This window comes from Quercus suber, unplaced genomic scaffold (assembly GCF_002906115.3).
Source record: "Quercus suber isolate HL8 unplaced genomic scaffold, Cork oak 2.0 scaffold_171, whole genome shotgun sequence".
Classification (NCBI taxonomy): domain Eukaryota; kingdom Viridiplantae; phylum Streptophyta; class Magnoliopsida; order Fagales; family Fagaceae; genus Quercus; species Quercus suber.
The window spans coordinates 862,008-881,597 of record NW_027069631.1 but is presented as its reverse complement, the minus strand read 5'-3'; the positions used below and the strand labels follow the sequence as shown (position 1 = coordinate 881,597).

The 19,590-nt window shown below is 32.1% G+C and overlaps 1 protein-coding gene across 1 annotated transcript; it reads right to left on the bottom strand.

Moving 5' to 3' along the window:
- Positions 1 to 1,228: 1,228 nt before the first annotated feature.
- Positions 1,229 to 9,581, bottom strand: LOC112040634 (chaperonin CPN60-like 2, mitochondrial). Its single transcript, XM_024073519.2, has 17 exons — positions 9,425 to 9,581; positions 8,952 to 9,083; positions 7,799 to 7,958; positions 7,069 to 7,244; positions 6,598 to 6,693; positions 6,405 to 6,509; positions 5,584 to 5,670; positions 5,384 to 5,473; positions 4,386 to 4,466; positions 4,194 to 4,262; positions 4,027 to 4,104; positions 2,774 to 2,869; positions 2,600 to 2,699; positions 2,414 to 2,517; positions 2,219 to 2,324; positions 1,628 to 1,706; positions 1,229 to 1,534 (listed from the first exon to the last, which is right to left on the bottom strand). The coding sequence occupies exons 1-17, from the start codon at positions 9,482 to 9,484 to the stop codon at positions 1,429 to 1,431; spliced, it is 1,725 nt and encodes a 574-aa protein (XP_023929287.1). The 5' UTR covers positions 9,485 to 9,581; the 3' UTR covers positions 1,229 to 1,428.
- Positions 9,582 to 19,590: the final 10,009 nt, after the last annotated feature.

The following is a 19,590-nucleotide window of genomic DNA, read 5'->3' as shown; positions in this document are numbered from 1 at the left end:
TAAGTAATGATTCTATTCAACAAAGAGAAAAAGAAGGGAACAACAAGGAGAAGGGATTTACCTCTATAATTGAAGGATCACATTTATATCATCTTCTTCACAAATAAAAAATTTGTATCTCATTTTCGAGTGATTTTATTTTATAATTCGATAGTTAAGGGTGAGAGATTTGAATTATGAATATTTTCGTTGGAAATATTAAAAAGTGGCAATCAGTTGAGTTACTAAGCTATTAGCTCATTTAACTTATTTTAAAAAATGCTAGGAGCAAAACCTGTCTTTAGACAAAAATGGTTTCACTTACGTGATTCCTACAAATAGTTGCCACGCACACTTTTTCCTCTTTTGACAACTAATTAGAAGTTGACCTTTTACATTGGGGGGATGTGGAGGATCCTATACACAGCTTCTCGACTTTTCTCCAACTACAAATTCTCAAAAGAAACATGATCAGTGTATATCTTTTAGTTTGAGAAATTGAAGGAATGGGGTCTAGAATTTCCCTTTGTTGACGTTTCGTGAGTTTGTTTCTTATCATCCATATCAGGCCGTTGTTGTGAATAGTGTGAAGTTCCAGTTCCTCAACCATTCCATTCTCTTGGAATTCTCAGCTTCTTTTCTAGTTGTATGATTAGCTTAACCACTAAAAAATGGCAAAAATATTCATTCCCTCAAATTTAAGTGACCAAGGAGAACGAATCCATAGGATCCTTGCAATTGTACATTCCATGTTCATTGGGCCAGCTTGTATGCTTATTTTTTTAAGAACTTTCCTATTGAACTGGAACCCAGAATTATTTTATTTTCTCTTTTTCTAGCAACAAAAATCGGATAATTTTGCCATTTAACTTTTAAGATAGTTTAATTTGCTCTACAGAATATCTGTATTTGCTTTAGTAAAATAAAATTTATCTTGAGCATTTTTCACAAAAAGTGTGGAGACATAATAATATTTTTAATTTTACGATAAATTTTGAGCATTATTTACATATTCCAAGCCCTGCTTCAATGTGTCAGGTCCCCATCTTAAATTCACCACAAATAAAAAAGATCTAAAAAGGTCACACAATTATGCTCTGCTTATTCCTTTATTTGGGCAAGTGCGAAAATTGGTCATAATAAACTTCAACATAACACAATTCCTTCTTTCTTTTTTTCCCTGTTCGTGTCTTTTTTTGAGCATATTCTAATAATGTTCTTGTTACACAGTTGGAAGTACCCTAAATCATTCAGCAAATAAGAATTTCATTCAAAAAAAATTTGTATCGTGATTTAGTAACTCATTTTCTATATGGGGTATAAGCTCCTAAAAGAAAGGTTTGGGCTTCCAAATTCATATTTTGGCAGATTTAACAAATGAATGACAGAAGGCCCAAATATGGATACAAAAATATGCAATAATTAAAAACTGGTTTTGAGATTGGTCCTCTAATAGGACATCTGATCCATATTTGGCATGCGGCTCGGAGATTTGTTTTTCTCATTTGGATGATCAAATACAGTTGCCTCACTTGTTGTCAGTAGCAATGAGATACTGTAACACAGAAGCACATGGTGGTGGTTAGTTTAACGTATGAAACATATTAGATATGCATAATTTTTTTGCTTGACCAACTATGATCTTTACCTGGCAGCATCAACTAAAGCCGTTCTAACCACTTTGAGAGGATCTATGATTCTCTCCTCCACCATGTCAACATATACACCTGTTTTGCACAAGAACTATTATTAATTAAGTGGCCAGGAAAGTATTAAATAAACAGCTTTAAACAATCATCACTTGATATTAGTCCAAGTGTTGAGAAATTTAGAATGGACAAATATAGAAAAAACTAGAGAAGAAAAGAAAGAGAAACAAGATCCACTTGCAATAAATTGGATAATTCAACTTTCATAAGAATTCTCAATATAAACATGTAGGAAAGTTTTCCATTTTTTTTTTAAAGGTTGTATACAATGTACAAGGCTTTGTGGACGCTTCCCATTCCTTCAGAGTCTGGACAGAAAAAGAAATTTTCATGTACATTTTATTGGACAGAAAAAGTTCCAACTCAGATAACATGAAATTTCCTACACTATTTTGCTTTACCATAGACCAAAAATACCACAGAAGACAGATTTGCAAATGATTCAAGCCCAATAGTCTAAGACCTAGCAACGGAAAGAAATTGTAAAGTTGGCTACAATGGTAATTCTTGTAACAAATAAAAGAACAAACCTTTAGCAGCATCAAAACCCAAATTATGATTATCTTGTTCCAACAATTTGCCAATAACCAGTGCACCATCAAAACCAGCATTTGAGGCTATTGTGAATGCAGGCGCCTAAAGCAAATCAAAATGCTCACTGTCAGTATTTAACTGCAAATAAACACCAGGGTAGATGCTGGCTGAGAAAATTCAACAAATAAAACCTTTAGAGCATTCTGGATTATCTTTATGCCTGTTTTCTGGTCTTCATTTACCGTTGGAAGGCTTTCCAAACCTTTTGCAGCATACAAAAGAGCAACACCACCACCTAATAAGGGCAAGCAAGTTATGATTGTTCTTGATGTGCTGTGGATATATATAACCTAGAGGAATGTCAAAAATCTGGTTACCTGGCACAATACCCTCTTCCACAGCTGCTCTTGTAGCATTTAAAGCATCAGTGACCCTATCCTTCCTTTCCTCAACTTCTGCCTCACTAGACCCTCCAACCTGACAGAAAATGGATGCATGTCAAGGCAATCACTCACCCACACTGCAGGAATTCAGACAAGTGAACAGCATACCTTGAAAACAGCCACACCACCAGACAGCTTTGATAGCCTTTCCTGTGCTTTCTCCTTGTCAAACACGGCATCACTCTTCTCCATTGCTGTCCTCAGCTGTGGAACATCATTAGCATCAGTAAATGTTATGAATCTTCCGTTCATTCCTTTTTTTAATATCTAGAGTCCAGATTGAGGCAATCAAATTTGAATCTTCAAAATCTGAATAATTTCCTTCCCAACTACCAAAAGAGTAAGGCTTCTGGTGTTAAGAATAAATGTAAGCACCTCTCATGTTTCTATGCTTCACTATAGTTGGTTTTAGAATGTATAAATTAGCTCAGGAACTCTTGCTGAAATTTTTTATAAAAATTTAATCACAAAACACCTTAAGGGTCCTCTTTTCATACAGATGATCAATTCTGAAAATGCTGATTGAGTTAGGGCTTCCTCTGAAGGGGAAAATAGTAGTAACAAAAGTTTGATGGCATTTAACAGAGACTGAAGGATGAGATACTGCATATAGCAAGGATTAAACAAACTGGGAAATTCCCAAGGGAACAATAGACAATTATGCATCAACAGAAAGTTGTAAGAAGCAGCAATTATTTGATAGCACCAACCCAACAAGGCATATAGGGATTGCTTGCAGACTTTTTAAGAACCAGAAATAGTTTAAAAGTATTTATCTGACATTGAAATAAGCAAACATTGGTAATTTTACTAGGATCATAAGTTAAAGTGTTTTTATCAGAGTTGCCTTCTTCTAATTCTATTCAAAAGCAAACACTTAGGAAAAAAACCTATATTCTATGGTAAAAAGGTATGAGCACATTCGAGGACCCACAAAGTGGAGTCACACCATGATGAGAGAATTTGTTTAGGGGGAGGGGGATTGAAGAAGAGAGATGGGGAAAAGAGAGACCATCAGTTGGTGTTAACCCTAATTGCATCTTTAAAAGAAAGCAACCACTACCACCAATGTAATTGAAAATGAAGTTTTGTGAGTAAAGTTGAGTTGAATTTGAGTATTAAAAATAAAAACTAAAAAGCCAATGGGACAACCAAAAAAAAAAAAAAGGTAAGAGCTTTATACCACCATAGGGAGGTCATCAGAATTGTGATTTCACCCATGCATGTAGCACTAAGTGCATTTCTAATGTGTCAAAATTATTGATCAAAAAAATTGGCAAACAATTCATCCAAGTGAATAGCACACTGAATAAAAATTTTGAAAATAAATAAGGAATTAAAGAGAAAAGCCAACCGCATACCTCTGCACATCTTTCTTCAATCAGCTTCTTATCCCCACCCCCATGTAGAATTATTGTGTCATCAAGAGAGACAGACACCTGTTATTTTATTTTATTTTTTGAAGTTAGTCATGTCCCAAAGAAATTCAATTATAGCACTGTAGCACACTCTGCTAAAAAACATAAACCTTTTTTGCAGTTCCAAGCATTTCAAATTGCACTCTGTCAAGTGTTAAACCACGGTCTTCAGTGATAACCTGTACAATAAAGGTCTTAGCATAAAAATAAAAATAAAAAAAAAAAGGGAAAAAAAAAAGTTCTGCATATTATAAGTGCATATATATATTAGAAATTAATTTAGGAGTAAAAGATTGCATAACCTCTCCCCCGGTAAGAATGGCAAGATCATCTAAGTTTGCTCTTCTATTTTCCCCAAAACCAGGAGCTTTGATTGCACAAACCTAAACACATGAACTTACACTTGTGAATTATGAAAGTTGACACTACAACAAGCAGAGTTAATGTCAAAACATCTGGATAATGAAGAAATTAAATTACAATTGAAGTGATAACAGACCTTACAAATGGTCAATATAAAAGAGAAAGATACACCTAACACAGCAGATAACTAATGCACTTCAATAAATAAAAATAATATAATCAACTATCCAAAACTTATAAAATCAAATATAGGATTATTTACAGATATATAGAGGTATATATGTATAGGCATTCATCAGACTAAGTTGCAAGTTAATACCTATTCACAACATATTAAAAAAGGTATCATTTGATAGAAGTCTGGCATTATTTTTAGAGTCACATGTAATTTCGAAGATAGGCCCAGAATTATTCTAGAGCTTGAATTCTATACATTATTTTGTTTACTCCATGTGGAAAGATCTCAAGACCAAGAACTCTTGATTAATAACTCTTTAACTTCTTGGGCACTCCATTTGTTTGTGTGGATGCAATAATGTAGCTCTTCCCCCCAGATGTTTCAGTTTTGATATTGCTTCTTGTCAAAGGGCCTTCATGTACTTCAACTATCTATATAGCTCAAGCATGAAGAGCACACAACTTTGGAACATCATATTGCTACCAATAATCATGTGGCCCTCTTGAGAAAAATATTTTGATGTCCAAGGATGTATGAATTACTAGAAATACAAACATATCTATATCATAAGGATTTCAATATTATTGCAATTCATTAATATATACAAGATATACACTTATCAATATATATATATATATATTTCATACATACATACATACATACATACAAGATATACATATACAAGTCATATAATATAACCTGTACTATCTTACACGTTACACATTTTAAAGTAACTTCCAAGTAAAGCCAAGTAATCACCTTAAGCCCAGCATGATGCTTATTGAGTACAAGCATAGAAAGTGCATCACTTTCAACATCCTCAGCCACAACAAGTAGTGCCCTTTTTTTCTGTTAAGAATTGAATAGCAGCAGAAGCAAGAACAAGAACATTTTCTGTAAGTTCACTTGATCATTCACCATTGCCTATGAAAATAGCCCCTCAGGAAAAGGTTAATTACCTGTACTGCTAGCTCCAATATTCTAACAAGTGAATTCATGTCTGAAATTTTCTTGTCATAAATGAGGATCAGGGGGTTCTCTAGTTCCTATGAATATGAAGAAACAAATTTTAGGTCACACATCAGAGAAAAAGCTTCCATGTCAACCATACAACTGGTGCAACAACCCTCCACAACCCCCCCCCCCCCCCCCCCCCCACCCCCAAACCAAAAAAAAAAAAAAAAGAAAAGTAAAGGGTGTGGAGAAAGAAATTCAAAAATAGGAAGTATGCCAATATCCATAAATTACACACACACACACACACACACACACACATAAAATTTAAATTTGAGTGGCCTCTGAAACGTGACAAACACAAAGATCAGAGGGCCACCAAAGTACTAACTGACAACATGGAATAGAAATAGCAAAAACTTCATGTCAAGACGGATATATGCAAGCTGACTTTATGTCTTGCAATGATATAAGGACATGTTTGTTGTTTTTGCTTTTGTTCACCATCATGAACACCCTGTATTTTCTTTCTTTGTTTTTTTTTCTTCATGATTGATATTACTCTTATTACCTATGAAAAAAAATAAGGAAATGTATTTGCTGATTAGAAAAAGGTCTAAGGACATGCACGAGAAATTGAAACATTTGCACCCCATCTGCTCAGGGTAAAAAAGTCTAATACATATACAATAGAGAGAGGGGGGGGGGTGTTGGTGTGTGTTGGGGGAAGCAGCAGCACATTCTTATTACTAGTGACTTAATTCTAGCACTAAGTCCTGTTTGAAGTACAAATATACCAGAAACAACAATAAAGATCCAAACTTACACATTTCTGGGTCTTATGATCAGTAACAAAATAAGGAGATATGTAGCCTCTGGCTAGCTTCATTCCTTCCACCACTTCTAACTCATTATCCATCGTATTCCCATCCTACAAATTTTGAATCATAAATAAGCAATATCGAACTGTATCAAATTTAACTATCATAAACACTAAAAGAAACAAAAAAGATGCTCACAGCAACAGTAATGACTCCTTCCTTTCCAACTTTCTCCATTGCTCTAGCTATAAGATCTCCAATCTCACTTTCTCCATTTGCTGAAATAGTTGCAACCTAACATATTTATAAATTGATAAACAAACGTTAGAACAAGAGATCATATATAAAGTAGTAAAATACATATCAAATGTAAATTTAGCAAGAGAAATCAACATTGTGCATGGTACAAACACCAATGATATTCATGAACACTTATTAGAAAGATTTAAAACCCCACATGAATGCAAAAATTTCTCAGAACTAAGTTTGCAAGAAGTCATTTTCCCATCCCTTAAAAGTACCACACAGATTTTCTTTCCAACTAAAGTATAAAATAAATCCCACTTGTAGGATCATAATAGCAAGATGGTTCAAGAAAATATAACATAATACAACCTTTCCTACCAAACAAATCCAAAATGAGAGATTACTCTCTAAGAAGTCCATCACCTGTTTAATTTCTTCTGATGTGCTTATCATCAATGCCTTGCTTTTCAGATCAGATAAAACAGCATCGACTGCCATATTAATACCACTCCGCAAATCCATCACATTCACACCGGCAGCTACTGACTTGCAACCTTCCATGAGTATTGCCTGAGTTAGGACAGTTGCACAAGTAGTACCTGCAAACAGATAAGAATCAGATTGAAACTAAGTAGAAGATATCTTCCTGTACATTGATGAAAAAGAGTAGTAACAACCCTTCAACATCACTTATGAACTTCTTTCTATTCGTATGTTGGACACACACCCGGTGGATTTTGATCCTACAACCTCACCCTCCACCCATTCTTATGGAAGGAAGAAGTGTCATTTGAGTTAGAGCTGATTGGCTCACTTATGTACATAACATCAGGTAGAAATAAACTACATTATTCTAAGGATTCAAATCAAAACGAAATGCAATCCTAAGAAGCTGAGAGTTGAGAGCTGCCTGGAGCATTTTCTTTCTTTCTTTCTTTTTTAGCTCCAAAAGAAGTACCTTCAACGTACATGTCTAATTGATACTTCATTGCATTTATCACTGCAGTCTTAAGAGCAGTAAACTAACTCTTAATCAATAATAAAAATTAAATAAACCCGACTCAAAGCCTAAGTATCCACAGTATGTTTATAAATCCATGACAAACTATTATATTCTTTCAGGCACATAAACAAGAGAAAACAACGAGTTTACCATCTCCAGCAGCAGTGTTAGTAGCAATTGCAACCTGCTTTACAAGATCTGCACCAACATTTTTGGCTTTTTCCTTGAAGCTGATACTTTTGGCAACAGTAACACCATCCTTTGTGACTTGAGGATCCTTATGACTTCGCTCAATTATCACATTGCGGCCCTGAATCAAGCAACCAAAGAATTAAGAAAAAGGGAAAAGTTGTGATGAGAGCACACTTTAACTATTTATGAGCTATTCTTACCTTCATTAAATTTGGCAACTTGAGACACATGCTAGATTATCAAAAGAGAGTATAAGGATCACAAATAAAAATTTTACACATAAAAAAAAGGGCATAAGCATCTTTATTTTTATTGGCTAATGAAGTTAATAAGCCTCTGAATCCATAAGGTTGTCTTCTTGTTCTGTTAAACTCATCCCATTATTGTGGAAGGAGGAAGAGCTATTTGACCTAGAGCTCATTAGCTAGTGAATGTGCTTTTTTCTAAAAGCCTAGTTTCCAAAATTTTGGAGAGTTCTTAACAAGATAAATGAGTGTGCCATCATAATTAATTCATTCAAAGAAAAACAATAATCAATTGAGATTTCTCTTTCACTATTATTGCATAATTTCAAAGAAATACTAGAAAATCACGTATTATAACATCAAATGAGCGTTTTAAAGGAATCAATTTGAGCCTACAAAAAGAAATGGCTAATTCCCCCCCCCCCCAAAAAAAAAAAAAAATAGCCTTCTTTTTCCACAATGCTCCATCAAACTTCATTTGAAAGTATAAAGGAGTAAAATAAAGAGATATATGAGTTCCAATTAGCTCAATTGGTAAAATCTCCTATTGTCGAATGAGAGATAAGGAGTTCAATTTCAAACCCCGCCTACACCAAAAACCATTTGGTGTCTTGGCTTAATGACGAAGAAAATCATCATCATCATGGAGCGGATGCCATAAGTCAAAATCATACCTATCAAAAAAAAAAAATTTATATATATATATATATATATATATAAAATAAGCTCCATCCACATATGGATATTATACTGAATATATAAAACAAGCTATTGGCTTAGTGCCATTGTTGCTGCCTACACTAACGAGTGTCCAACAAAATCTAGAAATCACAAACTACATAAAATTATAGAACATAGGCCAATACCTTTGGTCCCATTGTGACTTTTACAGCTTCTGCAACCTCAGACACGCCTTGCAGCATTGCGGCCCGAGCCCCAACCCCGAAATTAATAGCCTTGGCACCATAATTTCTATTGCAGACAACTCTGCTACACACCTTTCCAATGCAAATCACCAACCAAAAAACATTTACATCACAAATTAATCCATGCCCATCAAGCAAAATCCCTTGAATAACCCAAAAAAGCAACAGTGGGAGTCTATAGAATTTCAAAAAGTGCATATATTGCCACGTTTGGTTGCTGAGAAAAATGTGATGGAAAAACGAAAAAGTAATCAAAACCCATTTCCTAAATTCACGTTAACAAGTGGAAATTGAAGTAAAGATTGAAAATTTCCCAATCTTTCTCGGCAACCAAACGGAGGGTTAAGCAAATTTTACAGTAAAGTTGAGACTTTTAATAGTAAAAAAAAACACAAACAAAAATAGTTTCTTACAACTTTTCTTGAAGTAGATGAAGTGATCGATGAAGCTAATTTTGAAACTATTCGATGCATTGCTGAGAATTTACACCCACTGTCGCGCACACAGAGAGACTGAGATGGGCTTTTGGTAGGGTTTTAGCTCTGGGTTTATGTTATGCTATGTTATTGTGACTGTGAGAGTTTGGAAAAATCTGGATTGTTGATCTAAGGTGGGTCCCGATTGAAAACTGAGTACTACATGTTGGACGGTCGAGATTTTATTACGGCTTTAGGACTGTTTTTGGATTAATTGGCCCAGTAATGAAGCCTTGTGTCTGTGCATTTTTGTGTTTATCATCTAAAGGGGCCTCTTCCCATTACCCCAATGAAGCCCATGTTTTGAAAATGCCAAATCTATTGCCATTATGGTGAGGCTTCAATCCTAAGTAAACTAAAAGAAAGGTGTGGAGAAAAAGATGTAAAGAAAAAAGAATTGTAAATTGCACTTTTCTCTTTAATTATGGTATAGTTACAATGGCCTATTTATAAGTGACAAATACTAATCATATCAAAAAAAAAAAAAAAAAAGTGACAAATACTATTACAAATAAAGTTTCTCTTTAAACTAGTTTGGAGAAAATTGTTTCAAACTTCTCATGTATCTCTTTTTTGGGTGTGAATTTTAAAAATCTAACCGTTAAATCTAATGTTTTTTATATTCTTAACATGCATATCAAATTTCCTTCAAATCGAATAACATTTACTATTCGATCAATAAACTTATTTTTTATACATAATTTAAGATTATAAAAACTTGAAATTTTAACTTTTATTTGATAACATAGCGATTGATTTTTAATCTTTTCGAAATTTTTTACGCATGAAGGATATATTAAAAATATGCAATATAACAGTTAGACTTTCAAAATTCACACTCAATATAAAAATATATGAAGAGTTTGAAAGATTTCTTTCCAAACTAGTTTGGAGAGAAACTTTGTTCTACCATTACATCTTATAAGTGACAAATACTATTTTTGGTAAAGTTTAGAGACCAAATACTATTTTTATTCTAACAGAAGTGCAATTTACATCTTATAAGTGACAAATACTATTTTTGTTAAATTATTACAATGGCCATTCTAAACTTTACAAAAAAGTTTGTTTTTCAAATTTATAAATTGCACTTTTGAAAGAATTTCTATTAAATTTAACAAAAATTTTAAATTTTTATCATACATATTTTTTTTTCAAAAAGAAATTGATTTTTTTTTTTTATATTAAATTTGACTGAAATTCCAACGACATGAGATAAAATGTGAGCATCCACATTAGTGGAGCCATAAATTTAGCAATATGGCTCCATAAAAAGTTATTTTATTTATTTTACCTTCACACTTTACAATACACCCAACATCAATGGATCTATATTTTTAGCTATTTGATTAAAATAATATAAAAAATTCATTAAAAAGTAGTGTGAACACAACCAAAAGAGATTTTTTTTTAATTAAAAAATAGTGTGAATATAACAATTTAATATATATATATATATACATATGAGCTACAATGCACACCTAAAAGTAGCTTGTGGAGCAAAAAAATATGGCTTTTGCTCCACCAATGTAGCTACATTTTGGTATTTAGAGCATTAGTATTGGTGGTGCTAAAAAGCTATATTGCTATTTTTAATACCAAAAATACTAAAAAAACATGTTACAATAGTGGTGTCATAGCTAAAATTTTTTAGCTTCTTTCTACAATGCACAACCATCTATATCTGTGCTTTGTAGCAAAAAAGTTAAAACAAAAAATATTATTTTATTACACTTCCACACTCTCTTTCTCCCCTGCACGCTCATCTTCTTTTTTTCCTCTTTCTCTCTTACACATTGTTTTCTTCTTCTTCTTCTTCTTTGTTTTGTTTTGTTTTTTTTGTTGTTGTTGTTGTTGTTTTTTTTTTTTTTTTTTTTTGCCTTTTTCTCCCTTGCATGCTATTTTTCAGCTAATGACTCTCAGCTCTCTTCAATTTTTAGTTTTGATATGTTGGGTTGTTTTATGGGTTTCGCAAATTGAAATTTTGTGAATTTATTTTTTTTGCAAATTTGTGTGTTAGTGTGTTCAAATCGGAAGAAAATAGAAGGTCAAACTCACTACAATAGTGGTTGTGATGGTTGTTTATTGTAGTGGATATATTATTTTATTGTGTTGTTTATATTATTTTATGGTGAAACTACAATATTGATTCCTTAAGTTTATCCTATGTGCACAATTGATCCATCAATTTTGAAGTGAGCACAATTAGTCCTCAAGTTTTAAAACTAATTTGTATTAGTCCTTTTACTAATTGTCGTTAGTAGTGTTACTTACGTAGCAAACAATATTTACAGGCCGGGTTCTCCACTGTCCTCCTCCTCCTCAATGTCTCATATGATATCATATCTCTTTCCTTCCTTCCTTCCTACCTTGTTTAATTTATTTATTTATCACTATACATACATACAATTGATCTCTTATCTCTTGATTCTTTTGAGTTACGAAAACAAAAGAAAGGGCCAAGTCCAATGCAATGCAATATAAAAGTTAGAAGCATGGCAGCAAGCTTGTTGTGTTCAAATCGAATACTAGTACTACATGATAATAGTCTCTCTCTCAGAGTAGAAAATTCATTGTACCCGAGATCAATCCTATCCCAAGCAAAAAGAAACCCACGACGTGGTAAGTTTTGTGTGGTTGCTCTGACTGAAAGTTCTAAAGAGTCAAGCAACAAGAAGACTGAAGAAGAAGAAGAAAGTAAAATCCCTTCATGGGCTAGGCCAAATTTGGATGAGCCTCCTCCTTGGGCTTAGAATGAAAGTGCATCCCCATCAAAAAAAAAAAAAAAAAAAAAAAAAAAAAAAAAAAAAGATTGAAAGTGCATCCCATCGGCAGTAGGCCAGTACTTTGTACAATTAGTAAAAAATATATATTTTTTAATTTGATACCGGGATGTAAATATTGTTTGTGTAAATTTATTTTATAATTTTTAATAAAAAATGCCACATCATTAAAAAAATTTAAATCATTGTTCCGTTAAATACGTAAGTAACATCATTAACAGTAGTTAGTAAAAGGACAAATACAACTTAGTTTTAAAACTTGAGAGACTAATTGTACTCGTTTTAAACTTGAGAGACCAATTATGCACATAGGGTAAAATTGATGGACCAACATTGTAGTTTCGCCTTATTTTATTGTGTTGAAAGTTAAAATAAAACCACTGATGTTGAATGTTTTGTAAAATGAAAATGTAAAATAAATAAAGTACCCTTTTTGTGATGCCAAATAACTAAATTTATAGCTCCACCAATGTGGATGCTCTTAGTGGTGGTAAAAATAGCAATATAACTTTTTAGCACCACAAATACTAGTACTCTCAGTAATTATGAAATATATTACTCAGTTTTGAAGTTTAGTAGAAACAACCAAATCTACCATAGTCCAGGGAAGGGTGGAAATACAATTAACCTAAGAAAAAAAAAAGAAAATAAATAATATATTTCATTATTAAGTGTTTAATAGGAGAGACAGAACACTAAAGCAGAAAATAAATAGATATTTTCTCTCCTTAATACAATTATTTTTAATTGATAATTTGATAATTACAATCAGAGAAATGAATTGAATCCAAATATCTCTATTGGAAGCACCAAGATATTCCAACTAATACCTACCAGACTCTTGGCATAGTGTTACAATAGTAAGTTTATAGATAAATTACAAGTATGCATAAAGTACAATATATTAATTTTTTCGTTCATTTTAATTCTTAATACACACACACAGATATATATATATATATATATGAAGAGGATAAAAATTAAGGTTGATGGACCCATTCAAATATACCTAATGGTACTGAATTAATGGGTTATCAAAATAAGACGGCGACTTCAGGTACTGGACGGAAAGATCACATGATAAATGATCCCCTATAGTAGACGGATGATCCTCCCATATGGATGGGTTCTAGGTACATGGGCCCTAGGCCGACAGATATCGAGGCCACGTGGCACCTACATGGCTTAAGTAAACTCCAAGAAATCCTAAATGGAAATATTTTGCACTCTACGATAGCCCCTGGTCAATGGAGTCTCTATATGGGAAAAATCCCGCAAAATACGTATGTTAATAAGGATTTTTTTCAGAAGGAAAGATTTTTTACCCAAGAAACAGGAGTCGGCTCCATACTACTATAAAAACCCCAAGCCCTCAAAAGCAAGATACGCATAATTTACTTCAGTTCTGGTACTCTAGAATTGTGAAGAACTCTCTAATTTAACCTTTAGAGGATTACACTGGTATTTTTTGTAAAATCTTCTTCTTTTTCTGTGTTGTAAGCACATGAGAGTTGTGCAGCTTACTGACGATTTTCGACATCATTAATATATATATATATATAGAGAGAGAGAGAGAGAGAGAGAGAGAGAGATATGTATGTATACATTCGAAAATGAAGGAAATTACACTTCTCCCTTGAAAATAGAGAGTGCAACAGGCTGCGTTATTACTTCACCAACTTTGCCTGAATTGGAAATTCTTTATTTATTTATTTTTTTGGAATTCGATGGTCATTATGTTTGGACTCTTTAGTCTTTTCTTTCAATATAAAGTGATTCCTTAACATGCTTTTGGTCTAGGAAAGGTGTGACGTGTGAGTGACCACAGTACCTAGCTAGCATATTCTGGTAAAGTCGATTTTGACTAATCTATGAGTCAATTATCAAAGTTCTAACATTCAAAAACTTTTGTCCAATAATGGTTGGACACTTGGACTACACAATATTAGTGGTGATCCTTTTCTCCTCTTAACTCATTGCTCTAATTATAATCAGATTAGCTAGACTCTTCTAGAAGTTTTTTTTTTTTTTTTTGGAAAGATCGTTAACTTTCATTGAAAGGAACCATGAAAAACATTACACTCATGAGTCATTAATCCATTACCCCAAGAAAAAAAAAATAATAATAACAAAATCTTTAAATATATATATATATATATATATGTTAAAAAAATCTTATTTGTAACAAGAAAAAAAAAATAATAATAACAAAATCTTTAAATATATATATATATATATGTTAAAAAAATCTTATTTGTATGAAATGGCAATTTGTCAAAGTAGCTAGACTTATAATTAACATCCTATATTTCAGTTAAATATTTCATATATCTATAAATAAAATTATAATTTAAAGTACATAATTTATATAAGAAAGTATAAGGTTATATTTATTTAAATAGAATCATAATTTCACTAGTGATAAGTTGTAGATAGTTGGATACCAATTACTTGAATTAATTGGACATTTATAAAATTATAACAGTTATCTAGTAATAATGGGAAAACAAATAAGGGTTTTATTCTTAGACTTAGATATACCATGTAATTTAAAATAAAGATAATTAATTTTTGTATTATTTATTTATGTACTTGCTTAAATATTATTGATTAGATAGAGTTATTATGTAAGACTTCACACCTTAATTAAGGTTTCTTCAACTTTGAGCAACAATTACTCTGACTCTTCAGACCTTAATTAAGGTTTCTTCAACTTTCGGTAACTAGTACTCTCTCTCTCTCTCTCTCTCTAAAAATTTGTTGAGCTTATCACATCTTTTAGTCAGTTTGTTTGGAAACTTCACCTATAAACTTTTGAAATTAAACCAAACTTACACGTAAAAGTTATAATAGCATAAATCAAAGTAAATTCGTAACTATTTTCCATTGTCGTGGTTTCATGATTTGAGAAAAAAATAATACAATAGCCGCATAATCTCAAAAAAAAAAAAAAAAAAAAAAGACTAATTAAATTAGTGCATAGCTGTTGGCTGGCTGCATGTTCTGGTCACATGGCAGTCAAGCTAGCTCCTCAGCTCTTGTCTCCTTAGAGCACTGGTGATTGATGTTGAAAACTACGTTTATAAAACTAATTATAGTTGCAAGAATTTGGAGAGCCACTCTGATATTTATATATTTTAGAAGTCATGGAACCTTCAAATTCATATGACCATCTATTTATATTGGCCACACACATGGTTTGCTCATTTCAAGGTTTGAAATTCATGACCTCCACTAAAAGGTCTACAAAGCTACCATAAATAAATGAGTTAATTAAATAAATTACTCCAAACAAGTAGCCAATATGATTAGGTTGGTTTGAGTTGTCATGTTCCAAGTCAATTGATACACGTCTTTCCTTTTCTTTCTTTTTTTTTCTTTTTAAATTTCAGTTTCAGAGTCCCATGATTAACAAGGCTTAAAAACAATAATAAGTCCTATGTATGACTAGGTACCGCCACCAAGTTGCCCAAATCTAAGTATGAATACCGCCACCAATAGTAGTAGCACACCACAAAAGCAACTTCGTCTCCACAATTCTCGACAGCAAATTGAGCATACAATGATGTGTGTCAATCCACAAAGTATTCGCAGATATATATGACATACAGAACTTTCAATAGTGCATCAATGTCACAATCAATATAGGAAATTATAAAAAAAAAAAAATTGACATAATATAGGAAATTATCAATAACATAAATATCAATAACCCCCCTATTCCTGGGGCGGTTTCTCAAAAAAAAACATAAATATCAATAACATAAATATCTATCAATAAAAAAAAATATCAAAAAAAAAAAATATCTGTGAATACTAAAAGAGTATCTATCACTAACATAAATATCCATCACTAATATAGGAAATTATCAAAAAAAAATATAGGAAATTATCAATAACATAAATATCTATCACTCAACTTAGGTTATTTGTATTTTAATATGGACATATAGAATTAAACCTAAAAGTTTTGACTAAAAGAGTTGTAGCACAATAAGTACTTTTTAATATTTTTAAAAGAAGCGTCTAAGGTTCAATGCCACCACCTCAACTATTGAAATTTTCAAAATAAAAGTTTATAAGAAATATTTTTACAAGGTAAGATAATTGGCTAGTCTTTCGACAGACTCTGGTCTTTCAATATGGTCTAATCTTCCAACAAGATTAGACGGATGAGGTTGACAAATGACCAAGGCTAACGAACAACCAACAACTCTTGGCTCTACAAGATAGCACATGTTCGCCTCACATTAACACATACACTTGAGATAGACAAAAAATCAAGGCTAGCAAACGACTAACAACACTTGGTTTTACAAGATAGCACATGCCCGCCTCACGTCAACATTTACACTTGAGATAGAAGAACAACCAAGGCCGATAGACTACCAATGACACTTAGCTCCCCAACCTTGGCGTGTCCTCCACTCTGCCATCTACACATGGAAAGAATTTGCATACCATGTCTAAAAAGTCCCCTAAAAATTTGTAACCACTAAGTATGAGAAATTGAACCCGAAGATATCTCGGAGCCATTAACTCCACTCTCTATAAGAAAAGTGCCTAAATTCCTAAGAACTTAGTTAGTTCTCGACCATTATATAAGCATCAAGCCCCTTCCTTACAAGGCACATGCAAAATTTTCTAATTCTTATATTTTAAGAATTATTGGAAATTGTTATGACTTTCTAACTTAACCTTCAGAAAGTCGTTGACCACACCAATACACTAGTGTTTCACTCTTTAGGTCTTTTAACATTACGGGTTTGGATGATTGGCTCACCTGCTATTCTAATATTACTTGATTCTCTTATTACTACCCATTAAATTATATTGTAAAATTGAAACTAATTTTTCATGGATTGATAGGATTGTAGCTTACAAGTGGCCACATCCTATATATGGTCCGCTGCCAGTAAGGAAAAAGTGAGATTGCCGGCGGGTGCCTGGTCCAGTCCTCCTCAACAACGTAAGAGTCATACACTGATCAGTTTATAATTGGGTCCACCGGCCAGTTAGTCTAAAGTATATGGAATAAAGCTCCAAGCTTTATAAATCTGTGACGTTAATTTTTCAACTTTTCTGACTATACCCACCTTCCTATTTCTTTCTTTATTTATTTTTTCCTCTGGCCAAATTGATAAACAGATGCCAGTTATTCGACAATTTGAGGCTTTTTCCTTTTCTTTTTAAACTTCTTTCAAGCTGTCACTCTAGGATCAAATTCGTGTACTAAACAAAGAATACCCAAAAAGAGTTCTGTAAGTTTCTCAAAAAAAAAAAAAAAAGAGTTCTGTAAAAGTGTAACCTTGAGTTTATTGGGAAGCGTGTAAAAGGATCAATTTAATATAGGAAAATTATGAGTTTATATATATAGGTTTTTTGAACCCAAAAAAAAAAAAAAAAAAAGATGTTTAATGAGATTTGGAATTCAACAATGACTTTCCCTCAAAAAAAAAAAAAAAAAAAAAAAAATCAACAACGATAAAGTGTAAAAGCTTTCATTACGTGTACGGTGTACCCAATAATAAAACAATATCCAATCAAATTTTCTTTTCAAATAAAACAACAGAAAATAATACATCCAATTACATTTCCCTTAAAAACCTCAACAAATATAATATCTTAATATTATAAAAAGAAAAACAAAACAAAATGGTGGTCCGATCATCTAAAATCACCATGTCAAAACGAAGAAGTCCTTTGAGCAAAGCTAGAGACACCTTATGCAACTAGGAGAAGCTATTGGAGTTGCAGTCTTTGAAGCCATCAAAGCCATTGGCGACAACAGATGATCAAATCGTAATGATGGGTGGTTTTATTTGTTTGTTTGTTTTAAAAAATATTCAGATTCTTTTCATTTTTATGGGGTTGTCAATTGGTGTATTAGTCTATATTCTTTTATTAAACTACAAAACTTTTATTAAATGCTATATACCGACATTCTCCCCTTCCAAGTTCAAAATTAAGAAAAATACATTAATATACTACTCTTTTCTTGAATACCTCCAAAAAGTTCACATGACCTTACGGTAAAATTTTCAAGCGAACCTTTTATAGAAAGAATTATCTCAAAATAAGTTAATTTTTTTATTGATTTAAAAACAAGTTAATTAATAGTATACATATATTCCTTCTTTTTTTTTTTTTTTTTTTTAAGGTGACCAAAAAATATTAAGATGTATCATTCGTGATTATGATTTTTCTTTTTTCATATACATTAATATTCTTTCAACCAACAAAAGATATTTTTCTTTCCTTTTTTTTTTTGGGGGGACACATTTTTATGAATAGCTAATAAATTTAGCTGTATGATAACTTCTCATGAATAGTCTCTTTTGCAAAATGTGGCATTTAAGGAAGAATTCATTTTATTTTATTTTATATATAATCTAAGGAAGAATTCAATTGTGTTCCCATCATTGCATGTACACATGTTTTTTCTCAAGTTACCCAATCACTAGTGATTGTGAGATGTTGGCCACATGGTATGCACATGCAATCCAATGAATCTCCCAAAGGAATGCTTTCCATTAATTTTTTTTTTTGGACTTTCCATTAATTATTTTCAAAAACACTTGGAAAACATTTTATTTTATTTTATATTTTCATTTGAGAAACTTTTGGACCCTACTGCATATATACACAACCACAATTATTGAAGCATGTAGAAGCTTATAGAAGACCCTCACCGACACTGATAAATCATGAAAACCAGCATGCACCAGATTGTGATTTCATCACACATCAAGAGCAGTTAAGACTTTACATCTTAGGAAGTGACTTACAGCCACTATATATAAGACAATATCAAGACGACTTTATTATATGTGTTGGGAAGTAAACCCACCTCAGCACGTATTGTTTGCTTCAAAGGAAAAGTTAGCTGGAGCCAATAAATTAATTACTTATTTCTAAAATAATTTGGATTAATTAATTATTTTACAATTTAATTGCGCAGAGTTTCTTGTTCAGAATCAGACAAAATATCTCCTTTCACGGAAAATGAATAAATGCACAAACTATTTGACCATTTCTACAACTTGCCCTCATTTTTATATTTTAGTTTTTGAAGTATTTTTTTATAGAACGTGACATACATATATGTACCAATCATAAATTATTCTATAGTTTTTTTTTTTTTTGAAACATTTATTCTATAGTTTTTTATTTACTAAAAAGTAACCAAAGCCACAACCACATGCCATGAGAAAGAAAAAAAAAAAATCTAATAATTAACACTGGCAAACAACTTGATTGCATGGTTTTTGATTTTACACCGAATCAAAAGAGGGATTTGAAATCAAATTTGATGCGTTG